General features: G+C 45.7%; 1 protein-coding gene across 2 annotated transcripts in view; it reads right to left on the bottom strand.

The window, feature by feature from the left end:
- Window positions 1–24,219, bottom strand: part of LOC135541445 (plexin-A1-like) — a 402,887-nt gene that overhangs the window by 263,977 nt on the left and 114,691 nt on the right. For both annotated transcript variants that reach the window (XM_064967699.1, XM_064967700.1), the window contains exon 3: window positions 19,827–20,009. In XM_064967699.1, the coding sequence (XP_064823771.1) occupies window positions 19,827–20,009 (183 nt within the window). The remainder of the gene's footprint in view (window positions 1–19,826; window positions 20,010–24,219) is intronic.

The following is a 24,219-nucleotide window of genomic DNA, read 5'->3' as shown; positions in this document are numbered from 1 at the left end:
ACACTTCAACTATGACAGACAAAATGAGGTAAAGAAATCCAGAAAATCACATTGTAGGATTTTTTATGAATTTATTTGCAAATCAGATTAGCACATGTGCATTCGCTGGCAATAGCTATAGTATTTCACCTAGATTGTATTAGTGTGATCATTGATCAGTGTAGGATTATAGTGGAGGATCGAGTAAATGGAGACTAGCCCGTTAGCGTCTTTCCTTGTTAGCATCGAAGCGTGCTAGCATTTAAACGTGTCAGCATCTAAGCGCGTCAGCATCTAAGATCGTCAGCATCTAAGCATGTAAGCATATTAGCATACTAACTTATAAACTAACCTTAAGAATGGGAAGCATAGAAATAGTGCACATAGAACAGATCTACAGTGTTTTAGACTTGCTTTCAATGAGAATGACAGATCTAGAACTCACAATTCTATGTGAATTTAGTTGGGTCACGGAAAAGTTACATAATGCAGCTTTAAGAGAAGCTCCATGTATTGTAGTCTATGTTGGCTGACTTCAGGGCTGCTCTTAGCCAAGGAACATACTGTCAGATACAATGGCTAAATAAAGGAATAACCTATTAGAGTTAGGGTTGCCATGGCTACATAAAGTAATATATATATAACTATTAGGTTTAGGCTTTATGTGGCTACATAAAGTAATAACCTATTAGGGTTGCTGTGGCTACATAAAGTAATAACCTATCAGGGTTGCTGTGGCTACATAAAGTAATAACCTATCAGGGTTGCTGTGGCAACATAAAGTAATAACCTATTAGGGTTTCTGTAATGCATACTAACTTATAAACTAACCTTAAGGAAGCATAGCAACATAAAGTAATAACCTATCAGGGTTGCTGTGGCAACATAAAGTAATAACCTATCAGGGTTGTTGTGGCAACATAAAGTAATAACCTATCAGGGTTGCTGTGGCTACATAAAGTAATAACCTATCAGGGTTTCTGTGGCTACATAAAGTAATAACCTATCAGGGTTTCTGTGCCTACATAAAGTAATAACCTATCAGGGGTGCTGTGGCTACATAAAGTAATAACCTATTAGGGTTTCTGTGGCAACATAAAGTAATAACCTATCAGGGTTGCTGTGGCAACATAAAGTAATAACCTATCAGGGTTGCTGTGGCAACATAAAGTAATAACCTATCAGGGTTGCTGTGGCAACATAAAGTAATAACCTATCAGGGTTGCTGTGGCTACATAAAGTAATAACCTATCAGGGTTTCTGTGGCTACATAAAGTAATAACCTATCAGGGTTTCTGTGCCTACATAAAGTAATAACCTATCAGGGTTGCTGTGGCTACATAAAGTAATAACCTATTAGGGTTGCTGTGGCTACATAAAGTAATAACCTATCAGGGTTGCTGTAGCTACATAAAGTAATAACCTATCAGGGTTGCTGTGGCTACATGAAGTAATAACCTATCAGGGTTGCTGTAGCTACATAAAGTAATAACCTATCAGGGTTGCTGTGGCTACATGAAGTAATAACCTATCAGGGTTTCTGTGGCTACATAAAGTAATAACCTATCAGGGTTTCTGTGGCTACATGAAGTAATAACCTATCAGGGTTGCTGTAGCTACATAAAGTAATAACCTATCAGGGTTGCTGTGGCTACATGAAGTAATAACCTATCAGGGTTTCTGTGGCTACATAAAGTAATAACCTATCAGGGTTTCTGTGGCTACATAAAGTAATAACCTATCAGGGTTTCTGTGGCTACATGAAGTAATAACCTATCAGGGTTGCTGTAGCTACATAAAGTAATAACCTATCAGGGTTGCTGTGGCTACATGAAGTAATAACCTATCAGGGTTTCTGTGGCTACATAAAGTAATAACCTATCAGGGTTTCTGTGGCTACATAAAGTAATAACCTATCAGGGTTTCTGTGGCTACATGAAGTAATAACCTATCAGGGTTGCTGTGGCTACATAAAGTAATAACCTATCAGGGTTGCTGTGGCTACATAAAGTAATAACCTATCAGGGTTGCTGTAGCTACATAAAGTAATAACCTATCAGGGTTGCTGTGGCTACATGAAGTAATAACCTATCAGGGTTGATGTGGCTACATAAAGTAATAACCTATCAGGGTTTCTGTGGCTACATAAAGTAATAACCTATCAGGGTTTCTGTGGCTACATGAAGTAATAACCTATCAGGGTTGCTGTAGCTACATAAAGTAATAACCTATCAGGGTTGCTGTGGCTACATGAAGTAATAACCTATCAGGGTTTATGTGGCTACATAAAGTAATAACCTATCAGGGTTTCTGTGGCTACATAAAGTAATAACCTATCAGGGTTGCTGTAGCTACATAAAGTAATAACCTATCAGGGTTGCTGTGGCTACATGAAGTAATAACCTATCAGGGTTGATGTGGCTACATAAAGTAATAACCTATTAGGGTTGCTGTGGCTACATAAAGTAATAACCTATCAGGGTTGCTGTGGCTACATAAAGTAATAACCTATTAGGGTTGCTGTGGCTACATAAAGTAATAACCTATCAGGGTTGCTGTGGCTACATAAAGTAATAACCTATTAGGTAAATGAGAGGACTGAGTGTATCGCACACAAGCCCAAGTAACAGTGGGCCAAAAGAGGTGCGTGTGTGTGTGTGGTGTGTGTGTGGTGTGTGTGGTGTGTGTGTGTGTGTGTGTGTGTGTGTGTGTGTGTGTGTGTGTGTGTGTGTGTGTGTGTGTGTGTGTGGTGTGTGTGTGGTGTGTGTGTGGTGTGTGTGTGGTGTGTGTGTGCGTGTGGTGTGTGCGTGTGGTGTGTGTGTGTGGTGTGTGTGTGGTGTGTGTGTGGTGTGTGTTTGGCATCTCTAGTTGGCACCGGTCAAAGGTACGGCAGGACAGTAAGTCTACCACCATACTGAGAGCACCACAAGACCTTCAAGTGTGCCAATAAAATGCCCAAAGTACCAACACCTGCAAACAATAAAAGTCCAATGCTCCACCAAAGAAATGCCAAGCGCATCAAAGGGAACAAAGACACTTTAAAGAGACTTTTAAAACATTGTTTTATTTTTTTTATCGTTTGGGCCCTTCACAGACAAATAAACCAAATCTTTGACCTTGTTGTAAAATTCAATCATTTCAAGCTACGAGGACCTTAAAAAACGAGTGCCACAACTAGCAACCATAAGGCGTTAAATCTAGACCTATTCTATGACCATTAGTCATAGAATGACTGATGGTTACGGTCTAGAAGGTAGGGTATATTATAGTGTGACATAAGAGGGGGTGTGAGACAGTGGTTTAATGAGAGCTTCCATCCCGAACCAGTACTGTTAAAGTCTGTTAAGAGATCCCTCATTACTGTCTCCAATCCCTCGCACCTACCACTGGGCCTAGCACTATGTGTGTGTGTCTCCGTGTGTGTGCATGCATGCATGTGTGTGTATACCTGCATGGTTACACATGTATGTGCGTGCCTGTGTGTGTCTTTGTGTGCGAGTGTGTATTCATATGTGCCTAGCTGTGTGTCAGACAGCCTTGTCCTTAATTAAACTAAATGAGAGGAAAATTGAGGGCACTAGCTGCATCTCATTGCAAAATCCACTCTGCTCTCCCTCTGCCTATTATCTGACACACAGGGAACTCTTTGATCAGAGCAGGAGAGAGCGATCGAGAGAGAGAGAGAGCGGCGAGATCGCATGTTCGTGAGAGCACGCGTGAGATAGAGAGAGAGCACGCGTGAGATAGAGAGAGAGCACGCGTGAGATAGAGAGCATGCGTGAGATAGAGAGCACGCGTGAGATAGAGAGAGAGCACGCGTGAGATAGAGAGAGAGCACGCGTGAGATAGAGAGAGAGCACGCGTAAGACAGAGAGAGAGCACGCGTGAGACAGAGAGAGAGCACGCGTGAGATAGAGAGAGAGCACGCGTGAGACAGAGAGAGAGCACGCGTGAGACAGAGAGAGAGCACGCGTGAGACAGAGAGAGAGCACGCGTGAGACAGAGAGAGAGCACGCGTGAGATAGAGAGAGAGCACGCGTGAGATAGAGAGAGAGCACGCGTGAGATAGAGAGAGAGCACGCGTGAGATAGAGAGAGAGCACGCGTGAGATAGAGAGAGAGCACGCGTGAGATAGAGAGAGAGCACGCGTGAGACAGAGAGAGAGCACGCGTGAGATAGAGAGAACGCATGCGTGAGACAGAGAGAGCACACGAGAGAGGGGGAGCGCGAGCAAGAGAGGGAGAGCACGCGAGAGAGGGGGAGCGCGAGCGAGAAGGGGGGAGCGCGAGCGAGAAGGGGGGAGCGCGAGAGAGGGAGAGGAAGCGAGCAGGAGAGGGAGTGTGAGTGAGAGAGGGAGCGTGAGCGAGAGAGGGAGAGCAGGACAAAGAGAGAGAGAGAGAGTAGGGGAGAGAGAGCAGGAGAGAGAGTGAGCTATTTCTTCAGAAAAGCTTTGGAGCCAGACTCAGGGGAAGAGAGAAAGAGAACAAGAGAGAAGAGTCACTGGAATAACTAAGACTTTCACTCCTCTTAAGAATAGGCTGTGTCTGTGTGCTTCTAAGCTCGGGCCATCAATGAGCTGGTGTGAGCACAGGCACCTTCTAACATACAGTGGAGACACGCACACACACACACCAATATTAGCAGACACACCCACAGCAGTTCTCACGGTGTGAGAATCTACCATAGTGTTTAAGGTGTGTGAATGAAACCAGCCATTATATCCCTCTTCTTTTTTAGTCCTTAGGGAACAATAATGTTCTTACTTACGTTCCTTGTTAGTTCAAGAAGACAGGCCGGCTGCCCATCCAACACACTGTAGCATACCTGGGCATTACTGATTTGAGCTAATTAAGAGCCACATGCTTCATCTATATACACACAGGCAGACAAACGCAGGTACACACATGCAAACACACACAGACTCTCACATACATAGTTCCTGGAGTGCAGCTGTGATGGCTTGGAGCATTAGCAGTGTTAAACATAAGAGATTGGCCAGGCTTCACTTCCTAGCTCGGTTCTAGCTCAGGGCAGTGTAAACTGCACTGTGCTGCCTTGAATATATTCTTTTTTTACATAGTCCATTCCAGCACAGTTCAAGCAACTTACTAGCTAAATTTGATCAGCGTAAGCAGGTCAGCCTAGTGCTACAGGTTTGACCCTGTAATGTGAATCACTTGTGTATATCATAATACTGATAATCTTAACAAACCTATAATAGAATACTTCCTGATCATGTGATGCAGTTGATCCTGATCATGTCCTTCTCTCGCATCTGTCCATCCATCACTCTTTCTGTCTCTCTGAACTGAGAATTGCAACATCTCATGCATCTGCTCACACATTGCCAATGGAAGAACAGACACAAGAAAAAAACAAATGCACACAAACACACATATACACAGACTTTAACAACACGCTTTCTGTGAATGTAATCTAAAAGATTGTGGGCGTGCTGTACCAAATCAAGCCATATGTTAACATATATTACAGGTGAGAGGGAGAGAACAGCTGGTGATATAGAGGGAATGGGAGAGAGGGAGAGAACAGCTGGTGATATAGAGGGAATGGGAGAGAGGGAGAGAACAGCTGGTGATATAGAGGGAATGGGAGAGAGGGAGAGAACAGCTGGTGATATAGAGGGAATGGGAGAGAGGGAGAGAACAGCTGGTGATATAAACGGAATGGGGGAGAGTGAGAGAACAGCTAGTGATATAGAGTGAATGGGAGAGATGGAGAGAACAGCTAGTGATATAGACGGAATGGGAGAGAGGGAAAGAACAGCTAGTGATAAGAACAGCTAGTGATATAGGGAGAGAGGTGAGAGAACAGCTAGTGATATAGACGGAATGGGATAGACGGAATGGGAGAGAGGGGAGAGAACAGCTAGTGATATAGACGGAATGGGAATGGATATAGAGAATGGGAGGGGGAAAGAACAGCTGGTGATATAGAGGGGAATGGGATATAGAGGAATGGGAGAGAGGACAGCTAGTGATATAGACGGAATGGGAGAGAGGAAAGAACAGCTATATAAACAGCTAGTGATATGACGGAATGGGAGAGAGGGAGAGAACAGCTAGTGATATAGAGTGAATGGGAGAGAGGGAGAGAACAGCTAGTGATATAGACGGAATGGGAGAGAGGGAAAGAACAGCTAGTGATATAGACGGAATGGGAGAGAGTGATATAGAGGGAATGGGAACAGCTGGTGATATAGACGGAATGGGAGAGAGTGAGAGAACAGCTAGTGATATAGACGGAATGGGAGAGAGGGAAAGAACAGCTAGTGATATAGACGGAATGGGAGAGAGGGAAAGAACAGCTAGTGATATAGACGGAATGGGAGAGAGGGAAAGAACAGCTAGTGATATAGACGGGAGAAGTGAGAGAACAGCTAGTGATATAGAATGGGATATAGAGAGGGAAAGAACAGCTAGTGATATAGAGAGGGAGAGAACAGCTAGTGATATAGACGGAATGGGAGAGAGTGAGAGAACAGCTGGTGATATAGACGGAATGGGAGAGAGGGAAAGAACAGCTAGTGATATAGACGGAATGGGAGAGAACAGCTGATATAGAACAGCTAGTGATATAGACGGAATGGGAGAGAGGGAGAGAACAGCTAGTGATATAGACGGAATGGGGAATGTCAGAGAGGGAAAGAACAGCTAGTGATATAGGCGGAATGGGAGAGAGTGAGAGAACAGCTGGTGATATAGACGGAATGGGAGAGAGGGATAGAACAGCTAGTGATATAGACGGAATGGGAGAGAGTGAGAGAACAGCTAGTGATATAGACGGAATGGGAGAGAGTGAGAGAACAGCTAGTGATATAGACGGAATGGGAGAGAGGGAAAGAACAGCTAGTGATATAGACGGAATGGGAGAGAGTGAGAGAACAGCTAGTGATATAGACAGAATGGGAGAGAGGGAAAGAACAGCTAGTGATATAGACGGAATGGGAGAGAGGGAGAGAACAGCTGGTGATATAGAGGGAATGGGAGAGAGGGATAGAACAGCTAGTGATATAGACGGAATGGGAGAGAGGGAGAGAACAGCTGGTGATATAGAGGGAATGGGAGAGAGGGAGAGAACAGCTGGTGATATAGACGGAATGGGAGAGAGGGATAGAACAGCTAGTGATATAGACGGAATGGGAGAGAGGAGAGAACAGCTAGTGATATAGACGGAATGGGAGAGAGGGAAAGAACAGCTAGTGATATAGACGGAATGGGAGAGAGTGAGAGAACAGCTGGTGATATAGACGGAATGGGAGAGAGGGATAGAACAGCTAGTGATATAGACGGAATGGGAGAGAGGGAAAGAACAGCTAGTGATATAGACGGAATGGGAGAGAGGGATAGAACAGCTAGTGATATAGACGGAATGGGAGAGAGGGAAAGAACAGCTAGTGATATAGACGGAATGGGAGAGAGGGATAGAACAGCTAGTGATATAGACGGAATGGGAGAGAGGGAGAGAACAGCTGGTGATATAGACGGAATGGGAGAGAGGGAGAGAACAGCTGGTGATATAGAGGGAATGGGAGAGAGGAAAGAACAGCTGGTGATATAGAGGGAATGGGAGAGAGGGAAAGAACAGCTAGTGATATAGACGGAATGGGAGAGAGGGATAGAACAGCTAGTGATATAGACGGAATGGGAGAGAGGGAGAGAACAGCTAGTGATATAGACGGAATGGGAGAGAGGGAGAGAACAGCTGGTGATAGAGGGAATGGGAGAGAGGGAGAGAACAGCTAGTGATATAGACGGAATGGGAGAGAGGGAGAGAACAGCTGGTGATATAGAGGGAATGGGAGAGAGGGAACAGCTGGTGATATAGAAATGGGAGCTAGTGATATAGACGGATATAAACGGAGAGAGTGAGAGAACAGCTGGTGATATAGAGGGAATGGGAGAGAGGGAGAGAACAGCTAGTGATATAGACGGAATGGGAGAGAGGGAGAGAACAGCTAGTGATATAGAGGGAATGGGAGAGAGGGAAAGAACAGCTAGTGATTTAGAGGGAATGGGAGAGAGTGAGAACAGTTGGTGATATAAACGGAATGGGAGAGAGTGAGAGAACAGCTGGTGATATAGAGGGAATGGGAGAGAGGGAGAGAACAGCTGGTGATATAGGGAATGGGAGAGATATAGGGGAATGAGAGAAGAGAACAGCTAGTGATATAGACGGAATGGGAGAGAGTGAGAGAACAGCTGGTGATATAGACGGAATGGGAGAGAGTGAGAGAACAGCTGGTGATAGAGGGAATGGGAGAGAGGGAGAGAACAGCTAGTGATATAGACGGAATGGGAGAGTGATATAGAGGGAATGGGAGAGAGTGAGAGAACAGCTGGTGATATAGAGGGAATGGGAGAGAGGGAGAGAACAGCTGGTGATATAGAGGGAATGGGAGAGAGTGAGAGAACAGCTGGTGATATAGAGGGAATGGGAGAGAGGGAGAGAACAGCTGGTGATATAGACGGAATGGGAGAGAGGGAGAGAACAGCTGGTGATATAGAGGGAATGGGAGAGAGGGAGAGAACAGCTGGTGATATAGAGGGAATGGGAGAGAGTGAGAACAGCTGGTGATATAGAGGGACGGAATGGGAGAGAGTGAGAGAAACAGCTGGTGATATAGAGGGAATGGGAGAGAGGGAGAGAACAGCTGGTGATAGAGGGGGAATGGGAGAGATGGAGAGAACAGCTAGTGATATAGAGGGAATGGGAGAGAGGGAGAGAACAGCTGGTGATATAGAGGGAATGGGAGAGAGGGAGAGAACAGCTAGTGATACAGAGGGAGGGAAAGAAAGAGTGATGGGAAGCTGAGCATTTTAAATAAATCAGGATGACAGTAAACCTATTCACTCCCAAAACAATGTGTTGAATGACCCTCCCTATACACAGATGGACTACTGGTGTGTGTGTCTATCTTTGACAGTGTGTGTGTTATCCATGTCATTGGGTCTGGTTTGGGCCCCGTCTGTTTGCCAGGCTGGCCATCAGACCTCTCTCTCAGTATGCCTCCTCCACCCAGGAGAAAAGGACTGGACAGTCCACACACACCATCCTTCTACTATACTACTGTCTGTCTCGGTCCATCTGTCCATCTCTTTTTGTTTTATTCCTTCCCTGCCTCTGTCCTTTGTATCCATCCCACTGCCCTTAACACTCTTGATCCTGCCCTCTCCTTCCATCTCTCCCCTCCCTCTCTGCCTCCTTCCTTCCATCTCTCCCCTCCCTCTCTGCCTCCTTCCGTCCATCTCTCCCTCCCTCTCTGCCTCCTTCCGTCCATCTCTCCCTCCCTCTGCCTTTCTATCCATCCCACTACTCTTGATCCTACCCTCTCCTTCCATCTCTCCCCTCCCTCTCCTCCTCCTTCCATCTCTCCCCTCCCTCTCCTCCTCCTTCCATCTCTCCCCTCCCTCTCCTCCTCCTTCCATCTCTCCCTCCCTTTCTTCCACCTTCCATCTCTCCCTCCCTTTCTTCCTCCTTCCATCTCTCCCTCATTTCATCTCTACTCCCTTTATTCCTCCTTCCATCTCTCCCTCCCATATCTCCCTATCTCTTCCATCTATCTCTTCCTCCTTCCATCTCTCCCTCCCTCTCTTCCATCTCTCCCTCCCTCTCTTCCTCCTTCCATCTCTCCATCTCTCCCTCTCATCTCTCCCTCCCTCCCTCTCTTCCTCCTTCCATCTCTCCCTCCCTCTCTTCCATCTCTCCCTCCCTCTCTTCCATCTCTCCCATCTTTCTCTTCCATCTCTCCCATCTCTCCCTCCCTCTCTTCCATCTCTCCCATCTTTCCCTCCCTCTCTTCCATCTCTCCCTCCCTCTCTTCCATCTCTCCCTCTCTCTCTTCCTCCTTCCATCTCTCCATCTCTCCCCCTCTCTTCCTCCTTCCATCTCTCCCTCCCTCCCTCTCTTCCTCCTTCCATCTCTCCCTCCCTCTCTTCCATCTCTCCCTCCCTCTCTTCCATCTCTCCCTCCCTCTCTTCCATCTCTCCCTCCCTCTCTTCCATCTCTCCCTCCCTCTCTTCCATCTCTCCCCCTCTTCCATCTATCCCTCCCTCCATCTCTTCCATCTCTCCCTCCCTCTCTTCCATCTCTCCCTCCCTCTCTTCCATCTCTCCCTCCCTCTCTTCCATCTCTCCCTCCCTCCCTCTCTTCCATCTCTCCCTCCCTCCCTCTCTTCCATCTCTCCCTCCCTCCCTCTCTTCCATCTCTCCCTCTCTTCCATCTCTCCCTCTCTTCCATCTCTCCCTCCCTCCCTCTCTTCCATCTCTCCCTCCCTCCCTCTCTTCCATCTCTCCCTCCCTCCTTCCATCTCTCCATCTATTCCATCTCTCCCTCGCTCTCTTCCATCTCTCCCTCCCTCTCTTCCATCTCTCCCTCCCTCTCTTCCATCTCTCCCTCCCTCTCTTCCATCTCTCCATCCCTCTCTTCCATCTCATCCCTCTCTTCCATCTCCCTCCCTCTCTTCCATCTCTCCCTCCCTCTCTTCCATCTCTCCCTCCCTCTCTTCCATCTCTCCCTCCCTCTCTTCCATCTCTCCCTCCCTCTCTTCTTCCATCTCCCCTCCCTCCCTCTCTTCCATCTCTCCCTCCCTCCCTCTCTTCCATCTCCACCTCCATCTATTCCATCTCTCCCTCGCTCTCTTCCATCTCTCCCTCCCTCTCTTCCATCTCTCCCTCCCTCTCTTCCATCTCTCCATCCCTCTCTTCCATGTCTCCATCCCTCTCTTCCATGTCTCCCTCCCTCTCTTCCATCTCTCCCTCCCTCTCTTCCATCTCTCCCTCCCTCTCTTCCATCTCTCCCTCCCTCTCTTCCATCTCTCCCTCCCTCTCTTCCATCTCTCCCTCCCTCTAGCTATCACAGGAGGCTGGGTCCCATCTGCAGCTTACACTTAAAAGAGAGAGAAAGAGAGACAGAGATAGAGAGAGATGAGAGAGAGAAAGAGAGTGAGAGGTAGGGGGGTTTAGTTGCCAGGCGGGGTCGGTCCCATCATTACCATGCCTGTGGCGAGAGTGTGGGGGGTTGATGTCAGTCTGCCAAGTCTCTGACACACAGAAAGACACACTGTACACTTACACACAACGCCAGATTGACACACACACAAATCATTACGTGCCTGTAGGACAACAATGATCAGTCAATTAGCCTCTGACACACACAGTGCTCATGGATACACCCGTCACTCTGGAATACCAACGACTGTGTACCATGTCAACGTGGCCAAGAAGATTACACAAACGTGTAATATTTGAAAGACTAACCATTTAACTGCAGGGTAAGCGAATCCATTTCCTATCAAGACCATGCTGGTCAAGTTCAATAGCTAACACTTCAGAACATTTAGACTTTGGACTGTTCATTACTGATGCCTACGTCAGGATAGAATGAAAAACAACTAAATGTCCCCTCCACTTTCCACTCCAATAAATCTTCTGTGGATTCTATGTCAGAGGACCCTCTGAGTGTGTGGTGGGGCATGTGGGAAACCCTTCAGGAGGACAACCTGTGTCTGGCACCTCCTGGCACCTCCTGGCACAGTGGCCAGAGAGCAGATGGGAGCGTTGTACCCCCTCTGGAGAAACAGCTGACAATTGCTAACGCTATGGTAATACCAGGGTAGGGTGGGATATGTCAATAGGGAGGACTAGGGGAGGGATGGAGGGAAAGGAGGGAGAGGAAGGAGAGGAAGGAGAGAGGGGGCGAGGGAGAGAAGGAGGGAGAGGGGAGGGAGAGAAGAAGGAAGGAGAGGGGAGGGAGAGAGGTAGGAGGGAGGGGGAGCGAGAGAAAGGAAGGAGAGCGGGAGCGGTAGGATAGGGGGAGAGAGCGGAAGGAGAAGGGGAGAGAGAGGAAGAAGAGGGGGAGAGAGAGAGGAAGGAGAGGGGGAGAAAAAGAGGAAGGAGAGGGGGAGAGAAAGAGGAAGGAGAGGGAGAGAGAAAGAGGAAGGAGAGGGAGAGAGAGAGGAAGGAGAGAGGAAGGAGGGAGGGGGAGCGAGAGAGAGGTAGGAGGGAGGGGGAGCGAGAGAGAGGTTGGAGAGGGGGAGAACGAGAGGAAGGAGGGAGGGGGAGAACGAGAGGAGGGAGGGGGAGAGGGAGAGAGGAATGAGGGAGAGGGAGAGAGGGAGGGAGAGCGAGAGAGAGGAAGGAGAGGGGGAGAGAGGGGGAGGGAGGCAGGGGGAGATCGAGGAAGGTGGGGGGAGAGAGGGGGAGGGAGGGAGGGAGGGGGAGAGAGAGAGGAAGGTGGGGGGGAGAGAGGAAGGAGAGTGGGGGAGGGAGAGACGTAGGAGAGCGGGGAGAGGAAGGATAGAGGAAGGAGAAGGTGAGAGAGAGAAGGGAGGGAGTGGGAGAGAGGTAGGGAAGGAGAAGGAAGTAAAGGGAGACAGAGGTTTTATATTAAACTAATTAGCAACAGAATCCTTCAGAGAAAGAGAGGGTTGTGTTAAAAGGAAATGGTGGAGACCATGGGACAATCATGAGACTGACAAATGAGGTCACAGATAGAACATAAAACATGCACACCCACTTTGTCTCTCCCTTTTCTATTACCCCTCCCTCCTCTAACTCGCTCTTTCATTCTCTCTCTACAGCTGGGAGAGGGAATCGCTACAGGGAGTTTGGTCCCCAAAGACAGACTGATCCATCCATCCATTCAACAGCCTTTCTTACCATCTCTCCCTATTTCCCCTTTCTCTCTGTCTCGCTCCATCTCTCCCAAACACACAAACAGCTCCCTTATGTCTGTACAAGTTAAATTCTCTCTCTCACACACACACACACACACACACACACACACACACACACACACACACACACACACACACACACACACAGCTCCCTTATGTCTGTACAAGTTAAATTCTCTCACACACACACACACACACACACACACACACACACACACACACACACACACACACACACACACACACACACACACACACACACACACACACACACACACACACACACACACACACACACACACACACACACACACACACACACACACACACACACACACACACAGCTCCCTTATGTATGTACAAGCTAAACTTATATTGTGAAACACAAAAGCATGACACACTGACAGACTAACATTCATGGTGGAACCTAATGCATACAAACAAACACACACACACACACACACACACACACACACACAGAGAGTGTGCTTGGGGACAAGCCAGAGCCTTTCCCCCACTTCACATTTCAACAGATCCATCAAAAAAGAGCTTCCACCGCACGTTGCTAATCCACTGTTCTCCTTCGTCATTCTCTCTACCTCATCTCTCTCATCCTCCCTCCCTCCATCATCATCTCCTCCCCCATTCACCGTCTATTTCCAAGTACGCTGAGTTGGGCCTAGTTGATCTGGGAGATGACACATTTACATTTGAGTCATTTAGTCATTTACACAGAGAAAGAGCAAACAACTCTTTACTGGTCCCCCGTGGGAATCCAATCCACAACGTCACAACTATGGTGCTAATAGCTCCATGCTCTACCAACAACACAGTACACACACAGAGAAATACACAAGCCCACACACACAGAGAAACACACAAGCCCACACACACAGAGAAACACACAAGCCCACACACACAGAGAAACACACAAGCCCACACACACAGAGAAACACACAAGCCCACACACACAGAGAAACACACAAGCCCACACACACAGAGAAACACACAAGCCCACACACACAGAGAAACACACAAGCCCACACACACAGAGAAACACACAAGCCCACACACACACGCAAACACTCATGCAAACACGCACATATGCATGCCGGTATAAACGGTGCATGATGGAGAACTAGTAGAGAAAAGTATTGTATTTGGTGACGTGGCTACTAATATGTGTTGGGTTTATTTAAAAAAAACTAAGGTCCATGTCTGTTATTCAATGTGTTTTTATGGGATAATTAATAGCAGTTAGGCCAAATAAAATGTTTAATTCAATATTTTTTTAAATATTTGCTTTTGATACTTCAATGGGTCTTACAATTCTAAATCAAATAGCAAAAGTATCCTTGGTATGACCTTGTTAAAACCTAGTTCTCTTGTTTTGTCTTGACACAGATGTACAAGCATACAAACACACGTATGTAATAACAGCTTAGCTTTCTCTTTCACACACACATTAAATAACACACACACACTCGGATACAAAGATTTCAAAATGCAAACACGTAGACACACGATTATACATTCATAATGGTGAATCAATGACAGACAGGCCTTCAGAAGAACAGACAAGGTAACTTGGTGAATTACAATGAGCTCCTATCTACCCCAAGAGCTCTGTCCTTAGACTACAAACACAGACAAACACAAATGTGTATGACAAACCATCATGAACACTTACCAAACACAATCCACAGTCAACATACACAGCGTAGGTACTAATACTGAGACAAAACCAACACAACACCAGCAACAACAATAACCACCACGCTCTTGAGATGATCACCAAAGATTCAGGGGGAGTAATATTGTGTTGAGGATCAGCGTGTTTCTGGGTTAATGGTGTTGATGTGAGCCATGACCAGCCTTTAAAAGCACTTCATGGCTACAGACGTGAGTGCTACGAGTCGGTAGTCAATTAGGCAGGTTACCTTAGTGTTCTTGGGCACAGGGACTATGGTGGTCTGCTTAAAACATGTTGGTATTACAGACTCCGTCAGGAAGAGGTTGAAAATGTCAGTGAAGACACTTGCCTGTTGGTCAGCGCATGCTCGCAGTACACATCCTGGTAATCAGTCTGGCTCTGAGGCCTTGTGAATGTTGACCTGTTTAAAAGGTCTTACTCACATCGGCTGTGGAGAGCATGATCGCACAGTCCTCTGGAACAGCTGGTGCTCTCATGCATGTTTTAGTGTTGTTTAGCTTGTCTGGTAGGCTGGTGTCACTGGGCAGCTCCCGGCTGTGCTTCCCTTTGTAGTCTGTAATGGTTTGCAAGCCCTGCCACATCCGACAAGTGTCAGAGACGGTGTAGAACAATTCGATCTTAGTCCTGTACTGATGCTTTGCCTGTTTGATGGTTGTCCGGGTTACAGTCCTGCTTCTTGAGCTTCCGGGTTACAATCCCACTCCTTGAAAGTGGCTGCTCTAGCCTTTAGCTCAGTGCCTATGTTGCCTGTAATCCATGACTTCTGGTTGGGGTATGTACGTACAGTCACTGTGGGAATGACATCATTGATGCATTTATTGATGAATCCAATGATTGATGTGGTGTACTCCTCAACGCCATCGGAGGAATCCCGGAACATGTTCCAGTCTGTGACAGCAAAACAGTCCTGTAGCTTAGCATCTGCTTCATCTGACCACTTTTTTATAGACCGAGTCACTGGTGCTTCCTGCATAAATTTTTGCTTGTAAGCAGGAATCAGGAGGATATAATTATATGGTAAGATTTGCCAAATGGAGGGCGAGCAAGCGTCTCTGTATGTGGAGAAAGGGGGTCCAGAGTTTTTTTCACTCTGGTTGCACATTTAACATTTAGTAAGACGGTTTTAAGTTTCCCTGCATTAAAGTCCCCAGCCACTAAGAGCGCCGCCTCTGGGTGAGAGTTCCCCTGTTTGCTCATGGCAGAATACAGCTCATTGAGTGTGGTCTTAGTGCCAGCTTCCGTCTGTGGTGGTATGTAGACAGCTATGAAAAATACAGATAAACTCTTTAGGTCGAGATTTTTTAGATGGCTACATGTACATTGAACAACAAAGCAGCTTTTTAGCATGTTTGGTTATTTCTGTATAACAAAAAATGTACGACGACGTTGCCTCTTTTATAATGGGTATCAATAGGAAAGAATGCTGGTTTTCCCCCATTTGTGGACGTGGTCAAGGGAAATTCCTCATTTTTACATGAATATCGGCTGAGACTTTATACTGTATCCATAAAACTATAAGACCACACCTGTTGTCTGAGTGGCCATTCAAAAGGGCATGGAGCTTTGATTGATGGACCACACTGTCTTCAGGAGGATGTTAAAGAGACGAGTAAGAGGAAATGGAAGAAATGTATCTTACCTAGTAAGAACAAGAAGCTGAAAAGACTTGCTCATAGGTTACTACTCCAGTAGTAAGGTTTTGAATAAGTACCAACGGCTATAAGAGCCAAGTATCTTTGAGCGCAAATTTATTCTTTATTCCTAATGTTGCTAGATAAGGAATAGGGTAACATATAGACACAGTAGGGCAGGGCGATATGACCTAAAAAATCATCTTGATTTTTTTCAAACTTACAGCCGCCGATTCACAATAATTTATTTCCTTCTGTTTTCTCTAAATAAGTGTTGTTGTACAATTAAAAGGTCAAATACACTGCATTTCAAAACAGGCAGCAATAATCTAATGAATTCAGCGCTTGTGAAGTTATACCCAGGCTAAGTAGAAGTCTTCCACGACCATAAAGCCCCACTAATCATTTCATTATCAAAATAGTTTAACCTGCTTTTTTTGTTGTTGCAATATTCTCTGATCCGTCATTCAAAACATGTTTTGTTTTACTAGAACCATGCATAATGCGCATTGACTAATAATTACTCATTTCTTGTAGCAGGCATTGGGCTATAGATTAGCACAGCTCTCAATATCTCAAGCCCACGTGCTAGTGATTAGTCAGCTAATCTTTTATATTTCAAGTTTAGCCAGCTTGGATCTATTTGCTAGGTAACGAGGTTGAACAGTTGAGCTGTTATCAACACACCCGTTTGTCAGTCTGCAACTGTTTGAACAGCTTGTTAGCCTGTCCACTTTGTTCAGATGTTAAATCAAGTGGCCTACGTTATTTCTCAGAATGAGATTGTGTAGCCAATCCCTTATATAACTGTGTTTTATGCTTATTGCACATTTAAGAAACACAAAACAGACTAGACAGCTAGTATAAATCCTGTTAAGGCTCGGGACAATACTGCCCCCTTTGGATGAATTGCGTGCCCATAGTAAACTGAAAAAGAATCTGTCCAAAAATTGCTAATATATGCATATACTTATTATTATTGGATGGAAAACACTCTAAAGCTTCTAAAACTGTTTGAATTATGTCTGTAAGTATAGCAGAACTCACAGGGCAGCCAATCTCCCAAACTAGTTTTGGAAACATGAAAGTTGGGGCAACTTTGACGTCATCGCCCCCACCCTTCCCAACCAGCTATGGATCTGGAAACACTTTATATGTCTTCCACTAGATGTCCTCATTCAGTAGAGCGTTTAATTGTGCAAATCCCGAGCTTTGACCCTTTGGGAGGCAAAAGAGTGGGTGTCGCAAGAAAATACATGCGCATTAGCGAATTGGACACAGCCCTTCGATGTGCCAGATTGCCTAAGAAGAATTGCTTTTGTCCGGATGAATCGGCAATTGTTTTGTACGTTTATAACATCCTAAAGCTTGATTCTGCACTTAGTTTGACCAGTTTAGTCAACATATAATATGTAATTTTGAAGTTTTGATGCGCAACTGTTTGGGACCAAGTCATTTTGGATGCATTTCAGCTGAAAGTGGTAGCATATGCTAATACAAAGACACACGACTTGAAACAAAACGATGTATTGGGTAAGTATGACTCCTTCCACTACATTCTGATCGAAGACCATCAAAGGTAAGGGAATATTTATGTTGTAATTTTGTATTTCTGTTGACTCCAACATAGCGGAGAAATGTTGCTTATATCTGAGCGCCGCCTCAGATTATTGCATAGTGAGCGATTTCTGTAACGTTAAAAATAAATGTGACACAGCGGTTGCATTAAGAAGCAGTGTATCTTTCTAACTATATGTAGAACATGTATATTTAGTCAAAGTTTATGATGTATTTCTGTTATCTGGCGGAGCTATCTATAATTTCTCCGCATTTTCTGAACATGGCGTCAATGTAAACAGAGATTTATGGATATAAATTGCATATTATTGAAAAAAACATAAATGTACTGTGTAACATGTCCTATTACTGTCATCTGATGAAGATTTTCAAAAGGTTAGTGAATTATTTTTCTTTTAATCCTGCGTTTGTGATTGCATCTTTTGTTCGACAAAATGGCTGTATAACGTCTGTCTTTGTGGTGGTTTGACATAAATATGTGCTATATTTTCGCCGTAAAACACGTTTTAGAAATCTGACTCGCTGGGTAGATGAACAAGGTGTTTATCTTTCATTTGAGCTATTGGACTTGTTAATGTGTGGAGGTTAATATTTCTAAGAATATTTTTGCATTCTGTGCGCCACCATTTGAGTTGAGCGGGGGGGTGTGGTGCCCCTGGGGAACCTATACCGTTAACACGATAACAGTATTAGTCTAAAATGCTGCAAACGGTACCCAAATGCGCACGCAACAAACTGAGCATTCATTTTCCAGGATCAATGTGAGTAGTTTAGACATAAAAAGGGTATTGTTAGAAAAGTTAACTTATCCCCTATTACAGTAAAATAATGTTTAAATGTGTTTTGGTGTCCATATGACCGATTCTGTTGGACCAAACCTCAAATGCAAATAGCGATTTGAAACCGCTTGTCAGAGGAAGACGTGATCTCTCAACTTTGTTGGCGTGAGTGGCAGGGGCTTTGAGTATGTGTGTAAAAACTATTGGTCTCTAAATCCGGACAAATGACAGTCCATGTAAAAAAAGTTGGTAATTAAATCCAGCTAGAAGGACCACGTAAAAACGGTTGGCTGGTATGCCCTCACCAATCTGAGCAGTCGGCTGTGAATGCTCCCACCTGCTATATACTTCTAACGGACTGGTTTGGTTTCTCCCTCTATAGTGCTGTCTGGTTAGAACATGATGTTGAGGCCCATCACTGTACTCTTAATATTCACCACAACACACACACACACATCTGTTTCCTTTGAAGATGTTTATATGGAGTTTGGTAATCCAAATGACTTGGAATCTTGTTGTGGTTATTTGGATGCATGCACAACATTCAGACCTTCGTGTTACCGTTGACAATAAAAAGTCCTCAGAAAGATGCGTCTTCTCCCTACGGACGACGATAAGACTCTGACCGGAGTGGGTGGGAGGGTGCAGTGTCCAGACACGCATTTCCAAACGCTCTGAATGGCTGGGAATGGCAAGGCTATGATGGGTGAGGGATGACGAAGGTAGGCTGAGCAGCCAAACTGAAGGGACTGTGAGGGGGACTAGAGAGAAGAGGAGCAGGACAGACTTTTCACAGTGTGTAAACCAGGAAGAGGCGAAGCAAAAGGTTTCACTTTTGCTCAAATCTGTAAAAAATAAGCCCAATGCGTGTCTATGGGCAAATTTTGGACATAAGCTTGTCGCCTGTCTTCCCGCTTAAGGACAACGACTCCCATTGTTAGGGTGGAGAAGTGCATCACTTCATTAAATATAGATCCCTGGTGTAAATGGGAACAAGCGGACATAAATGCTCATAAAAACTATAAATAACAAAACCGAGATTCTTGAGATAAAGGCATTTGGAATATCGCGCAAAAACATTGAAATTAATCTAATTTGATATATCGCCCAACCATAGGACACAGCCATAAAAGTTAGGCGGAATCAGAATTTTGATAATACCTAACCAGTGGGGTAACCTCTTGTTTACAAAAATGAACTACAACAAAATGTGAATGTGCCAAGACTGTGGGAATGCCTGAAGGTCCACAGAGCATAAGCTAATGCAGTAGACTTGAGATGTACATCCTTTCCAACTGCAGTCCAGATAGTAGGCCAGGTCCACACACAAGTCAGCAGCACCGTCCACAATAACGCAGGGGCGAAACAAACTGACATGAACAAAAACCCAGCTCCAACAGCATGCATTCTTCATTGCCAGAAAAAAAAACTATAGGTCTCTTATTTCTTACCTTCTTCATTCTGCCGTTGCGTGTGCCTGTGAAGGCCACGGTGTTGCCGTGGTAATCGTAAGCGGCCACCGAGGTCATGCCGTCCTCCTTGTCGATGAAGAGCGGTATTCCTTCTATGGTGCTGGTCCCACCCAGCGGCTGGTTAAAGTCCTGGCCGCAAAAGTTGTCATCGATCTGGAGAGGCTGAGAGAAAGAGAGCAGGAGAGAGAGAGCGTGGGAGAGATAGAGAGCCAGGGAAGAGAGAGAGAGCGGGGAGAGAAAGAGCAGGGGAGAGAGAGCAGGGGAGAGAGAGAGAGAGAGCAGGGGAGAGAGAGAGAGAGAGCAGGGGGGAGAGAGAGAGAGAGAGAGCAGGGGAGAGAGAGAGAGCAGGGGGAGAGAGAGAGAGCAGGGGGAGAGAGAGAGAGCAGGGGGAGAGAGAGAGCAGGGGAGAGAGAGAGAGCAGGGGAGAGAGAGAGCAGGGGAGAGAGAGAGCAGGGGAGAGAGAGAGCAGGGGAGAGAGAGAGCAGGGGAGAGAGAGAGAGAGCAGGGGAGAGAGAGAAGGGGGAGGGAGAGAGAGCAGGGGGAGGGAGAGAGAGAGAGCAGGGGAGAGCACGAGAGTGGGAGCAAGAGGGGCAGAGAGAGAGAGGGGAGCAAGAGAGAGGGAAGCGAGAAGAGTTTGAAAAAAATTACACATTGGAAAGAATTAACCAAATAACAGAGCAAACTGGAATTATATTTGTCCATAAACAGAGAGTACACAGTGGCAGAACACCTGACCACTGTGACTGGCCCAAAATTGAGGAAAGCTTTGACTATGTAGAGAATCAGTGAGCATAGCCTTGCTATTGAGAGAAACCGCCGTAGGCAGACCTGGCTTTCAAGAGAAGATGAAGTGGAAACTGAGCTGCACTTCCTGACCTCCTGCCAAACGTATGACCATACAAGACAGATATATTTCCCTCAAAATTCACAGACCCACAAAGAATTTGAAAACAAATCTATTGGGTGAAATACCACAGTGTTCCATCACAGCAGCCAGATTTGCAACTGGTGAAGAACAAACACCATTGTAAATACAACCCTTTCGTACTTTAACTACTTGTACATCATTGCAATAATGACATTTGAAACCTCTACTCCTTTCAAACTTTTGTGATTGTAACGTTTACTGTTCTTTGTTCATTTAATTTCAGAGAAGAGTTGAGAGAGAAGAGGGGGATGGAGGGAGGGACACAAGAGGGGAAGGGAGGGATGGAAGGAGGGGGAGGGAAGGAAGGAGGGAGGGAGGAGGGAAGGAAGGAGGGAGGGGGAGGGTGAGGCAGAGGGGGTGGGAGGGAGAGAGAGAAGGGGAGGGGAGGGATGGAGAGAGGGGAGGGAGGGGGAGAGTTAGAGAAAGAGAGGATGAGGGAGAGAGAGAGGTTAGATGAGTTGTAGCAGTGATATAACAGTGTTTAATATGTGTGTATATATAAGCTAACAGCATCAGCATAACCAACGGTTGTGTGACAGAAAGACAGAGGAAAGGGACAATGTTTTGGGGTCAGTTGTGTGTGTATCTGCATGTCAAAGTACTGTTTGTGTGCGTGTGTCTGTGCGCCTCCTCAACTGATTCTCCAATCCACTCAGTCAGGGGTCTAATTCCAACCTGCTACTTGGGTTGCGAGCTGAACCACTGACACATTAAAACATTCAGCCTAGAGGGTAGAGGTCACCAACCTCACTACTCATATCAAATCAGCCTCTCTCAAATCAGTCATGACACACCCTTGACGGTGTGAGTGTGTTTGTGTACGCGCAACACGCTATGAGGCCTAAGAGGTTGCTACCCGAGGAAGGCTAGAATTGAAGGTGTCATCAGTGTGTGTTTAACACTGGCAACAAGCACTTGCACACACACAGAGCGAGTGTGTAAATGGTGGTGTAATCTAAAATTGTATCACTGCATCATCTGATTGATCCAGAAGGGAACAGATAACTCTTCCTCTCTCCATCTGTCAAAATTGATGCAGCATGGCTTGTGTTGCGTCAATATCCCTTTATTCTCCCTGTTCTACTATTTTGTTCTCTCTCTATGCCTCTCTGCCCCTTTCTCTCTCTCTGCCCCCGTCTCTCTCTCCCTCTCTGCCCCTCTCTCTGCCCCTCTCGCTCTCCCTCTCTGCCCCCCTCGCTCTCCCTCTCTGCCCCTTCCTTGCCTCTCACCCCCCCTCTCCCCCCTCTCTTCTCCCTCCCTCTTCCTCTCTTCTCCCTCCCTCAAATCCATCCCTTACCAAGCGCTACAGTAGACAAGGACAGTAAATCGACACATCATTATCCTCACTCCACTCTACCCCCCCTTCCTCCTCTCTCCTTTTCTCTCGCTTAATCTATCCAAAAGGTTTCTATCTCACAGCGGGAAGAATTTGGGGTATCAATTCGGTTAACAAAGCCCCCTCGTTCGCCCCGCGGCCTGTTGGAGAGAGAGGAATTGTCATCAACAGAAAGAAAAGGAGAGAAAGCTGCTTTATGGAAACCTTCCATGACTCACTAGCAATGTGCATCTGGAGAAGGATGGGGAGAAGTGAAGTGAAGTGAAGTGTGTGTGTGTGTGTGTGTGTGTGTGTGTGTGTGTGTGTGTGTGTGTGTGTGTGTGTGTGTGTGTGTGTCCACATGTCCACTGAAACAGGTATATTTATTTGCCAATGGCCTTGGACTGTCTCCCGTCTGGTCAGTCGGTTTTGTCTACACACACACACACACACAAGACATATCCCCTAGTCCTAAAGCCTGTAAACCAAAGTGACAAGAGGGACCATATTCAACCCAGTCAAGTCTCCTTAAATCAGAATTTGACTCAGACACAACATGCAGTCCCTTGACACCAGAGTGTGAGGGAAGGACCTCAAAGGGTTAATGCATTTTTGGGGTGTGTGGATTTGAAAGGGTTAAGATGCATGACATAGTACACAGACATAGCTATGGTAAAAGTTAGCTTCGCTACACTGGACAGTATAGTCAAAACACATGCAAAGTGCACGAGCATACAACACAGTAAAACATGTATATATGGAACACAAAAAAATATTTCTGCCGAGGCGCACTTGGAAGATGCTGGAACAGTCCACATTTACTTTCCCTCTGTAACCAAAACAAGTAATGAATAGAAAAATCTGACAACCCCATAGTATACTGAACAAAATAAAAGCACAACATGCAACAATTTCTAAGATTTTACTGAGTTACAGTTCATATAAGGAAATGAGTCAATTGAAATAAATTCATTAGATCAGAAAACCAGTCGCTATCTGGTGTGACCACCATTTGCCAACTGCAGCGCGACATCTCCTTCGCATAGAGTTTCATCAGGCTGTTGATTCTGGCCTGTAGAATGTTGTTCCACTCCTCTTCAATGTCTGTGTGAAGTTGCTGGAAAATGGCGGGAACTGGAACACGCTGTCGTACACTGTTACGGATACAGTTATCCTGTGTGTGTGTGTGTATCCTGTGTGTGTGTTTCTTTTCTCTCCTTCTCCCCTCACAGGTGAAAATCATCACTCCCCAATCAGTCAACAATCAATCATCAATCAGAAGACACACCTCCTCCTGTTTTCCTACCCTATCACAGTTCCTTCCCCATGGTTTAAAAACCCCATCATTTGTTTGTTCTAGAGCTCAATCTCTCTGTAAATGCCATGTCTGTAGGTCTCTGTGTTTCACTCTCGCTTTGTGTCGTAACCTCTCTTTTGTTTAAGCACCTCATAGCACTTTGTCATCACCTGTGAGTATTGTTTTTGGTTATGGTGTTTGTGTTTGATTGCTGGTGGAAAAGGGGGAAACCAAGACAAGTCGCCCATGGGCATACACTACCCGTAGGTGAACTTTGTTAAATACACTAGTTAGAACTGGGCGGACCACCCACTGTATTTTTGGTTAGTTAGTTAGCTGTTGTTAAAGTAGGCTAGTCTAGCTTAGGGGTGTTTTTGAATACTTATTGTTTCTTTCCTTGGGTCCAGCCCAGCCCCTTTTCCTGCTCCCCCCATTACAGTGTGTTTATAAATAAACCTAGAGTTTGACGGTAGATTTCAGTTGTCGTGCTTATTTCGTTCACACTTTTCCTTTGTCACACTAATAATTTGCATGAGTTATGTTACGAGTCTCATTACCATCCCCCCTAGACTGTCGGGCCAAAAGGGATTCGTAACATACACATCAATCCAGAGCATGCCAAACAGGCTCAATGTTGAGTGTGCAGAACATGGAAGAACTGGGACATTTTCAGCTTCCAAGAATTGTGTACAGATCTTTGCAACATGGGGCCATGCATTATTATGCTGAAACATGAGCTGATGATGGGCACGACAATGGGCGTCAGGATCTCGTCATGGTACATCTATGCATTTAAATTACCATCAATAAAATGCCTGTCAAAACCATAACC

The sequence above is a fragment of the Oncorhynchus masou genome, chromosome 6 (genome assembly GCF_036934945.1).
Source record: "Oncorhynchus masou masou isolate Uvic2021 chromosome 6, UVic_Omas_1.1, whole genome shotgun sequence".
In the NCBI taxonomy this organism is placed as follows: Eukaryota; Metazoa; Chordata; class Actinopteri; order Salmoniformes; family Salmonidae; genus Oncorhynchus; species Oncorhynchus masou.
Note: the sequence above shows the minus strand (reverse complement) of the source record. Positions and strands in the feature narration are given on the sequence as shown.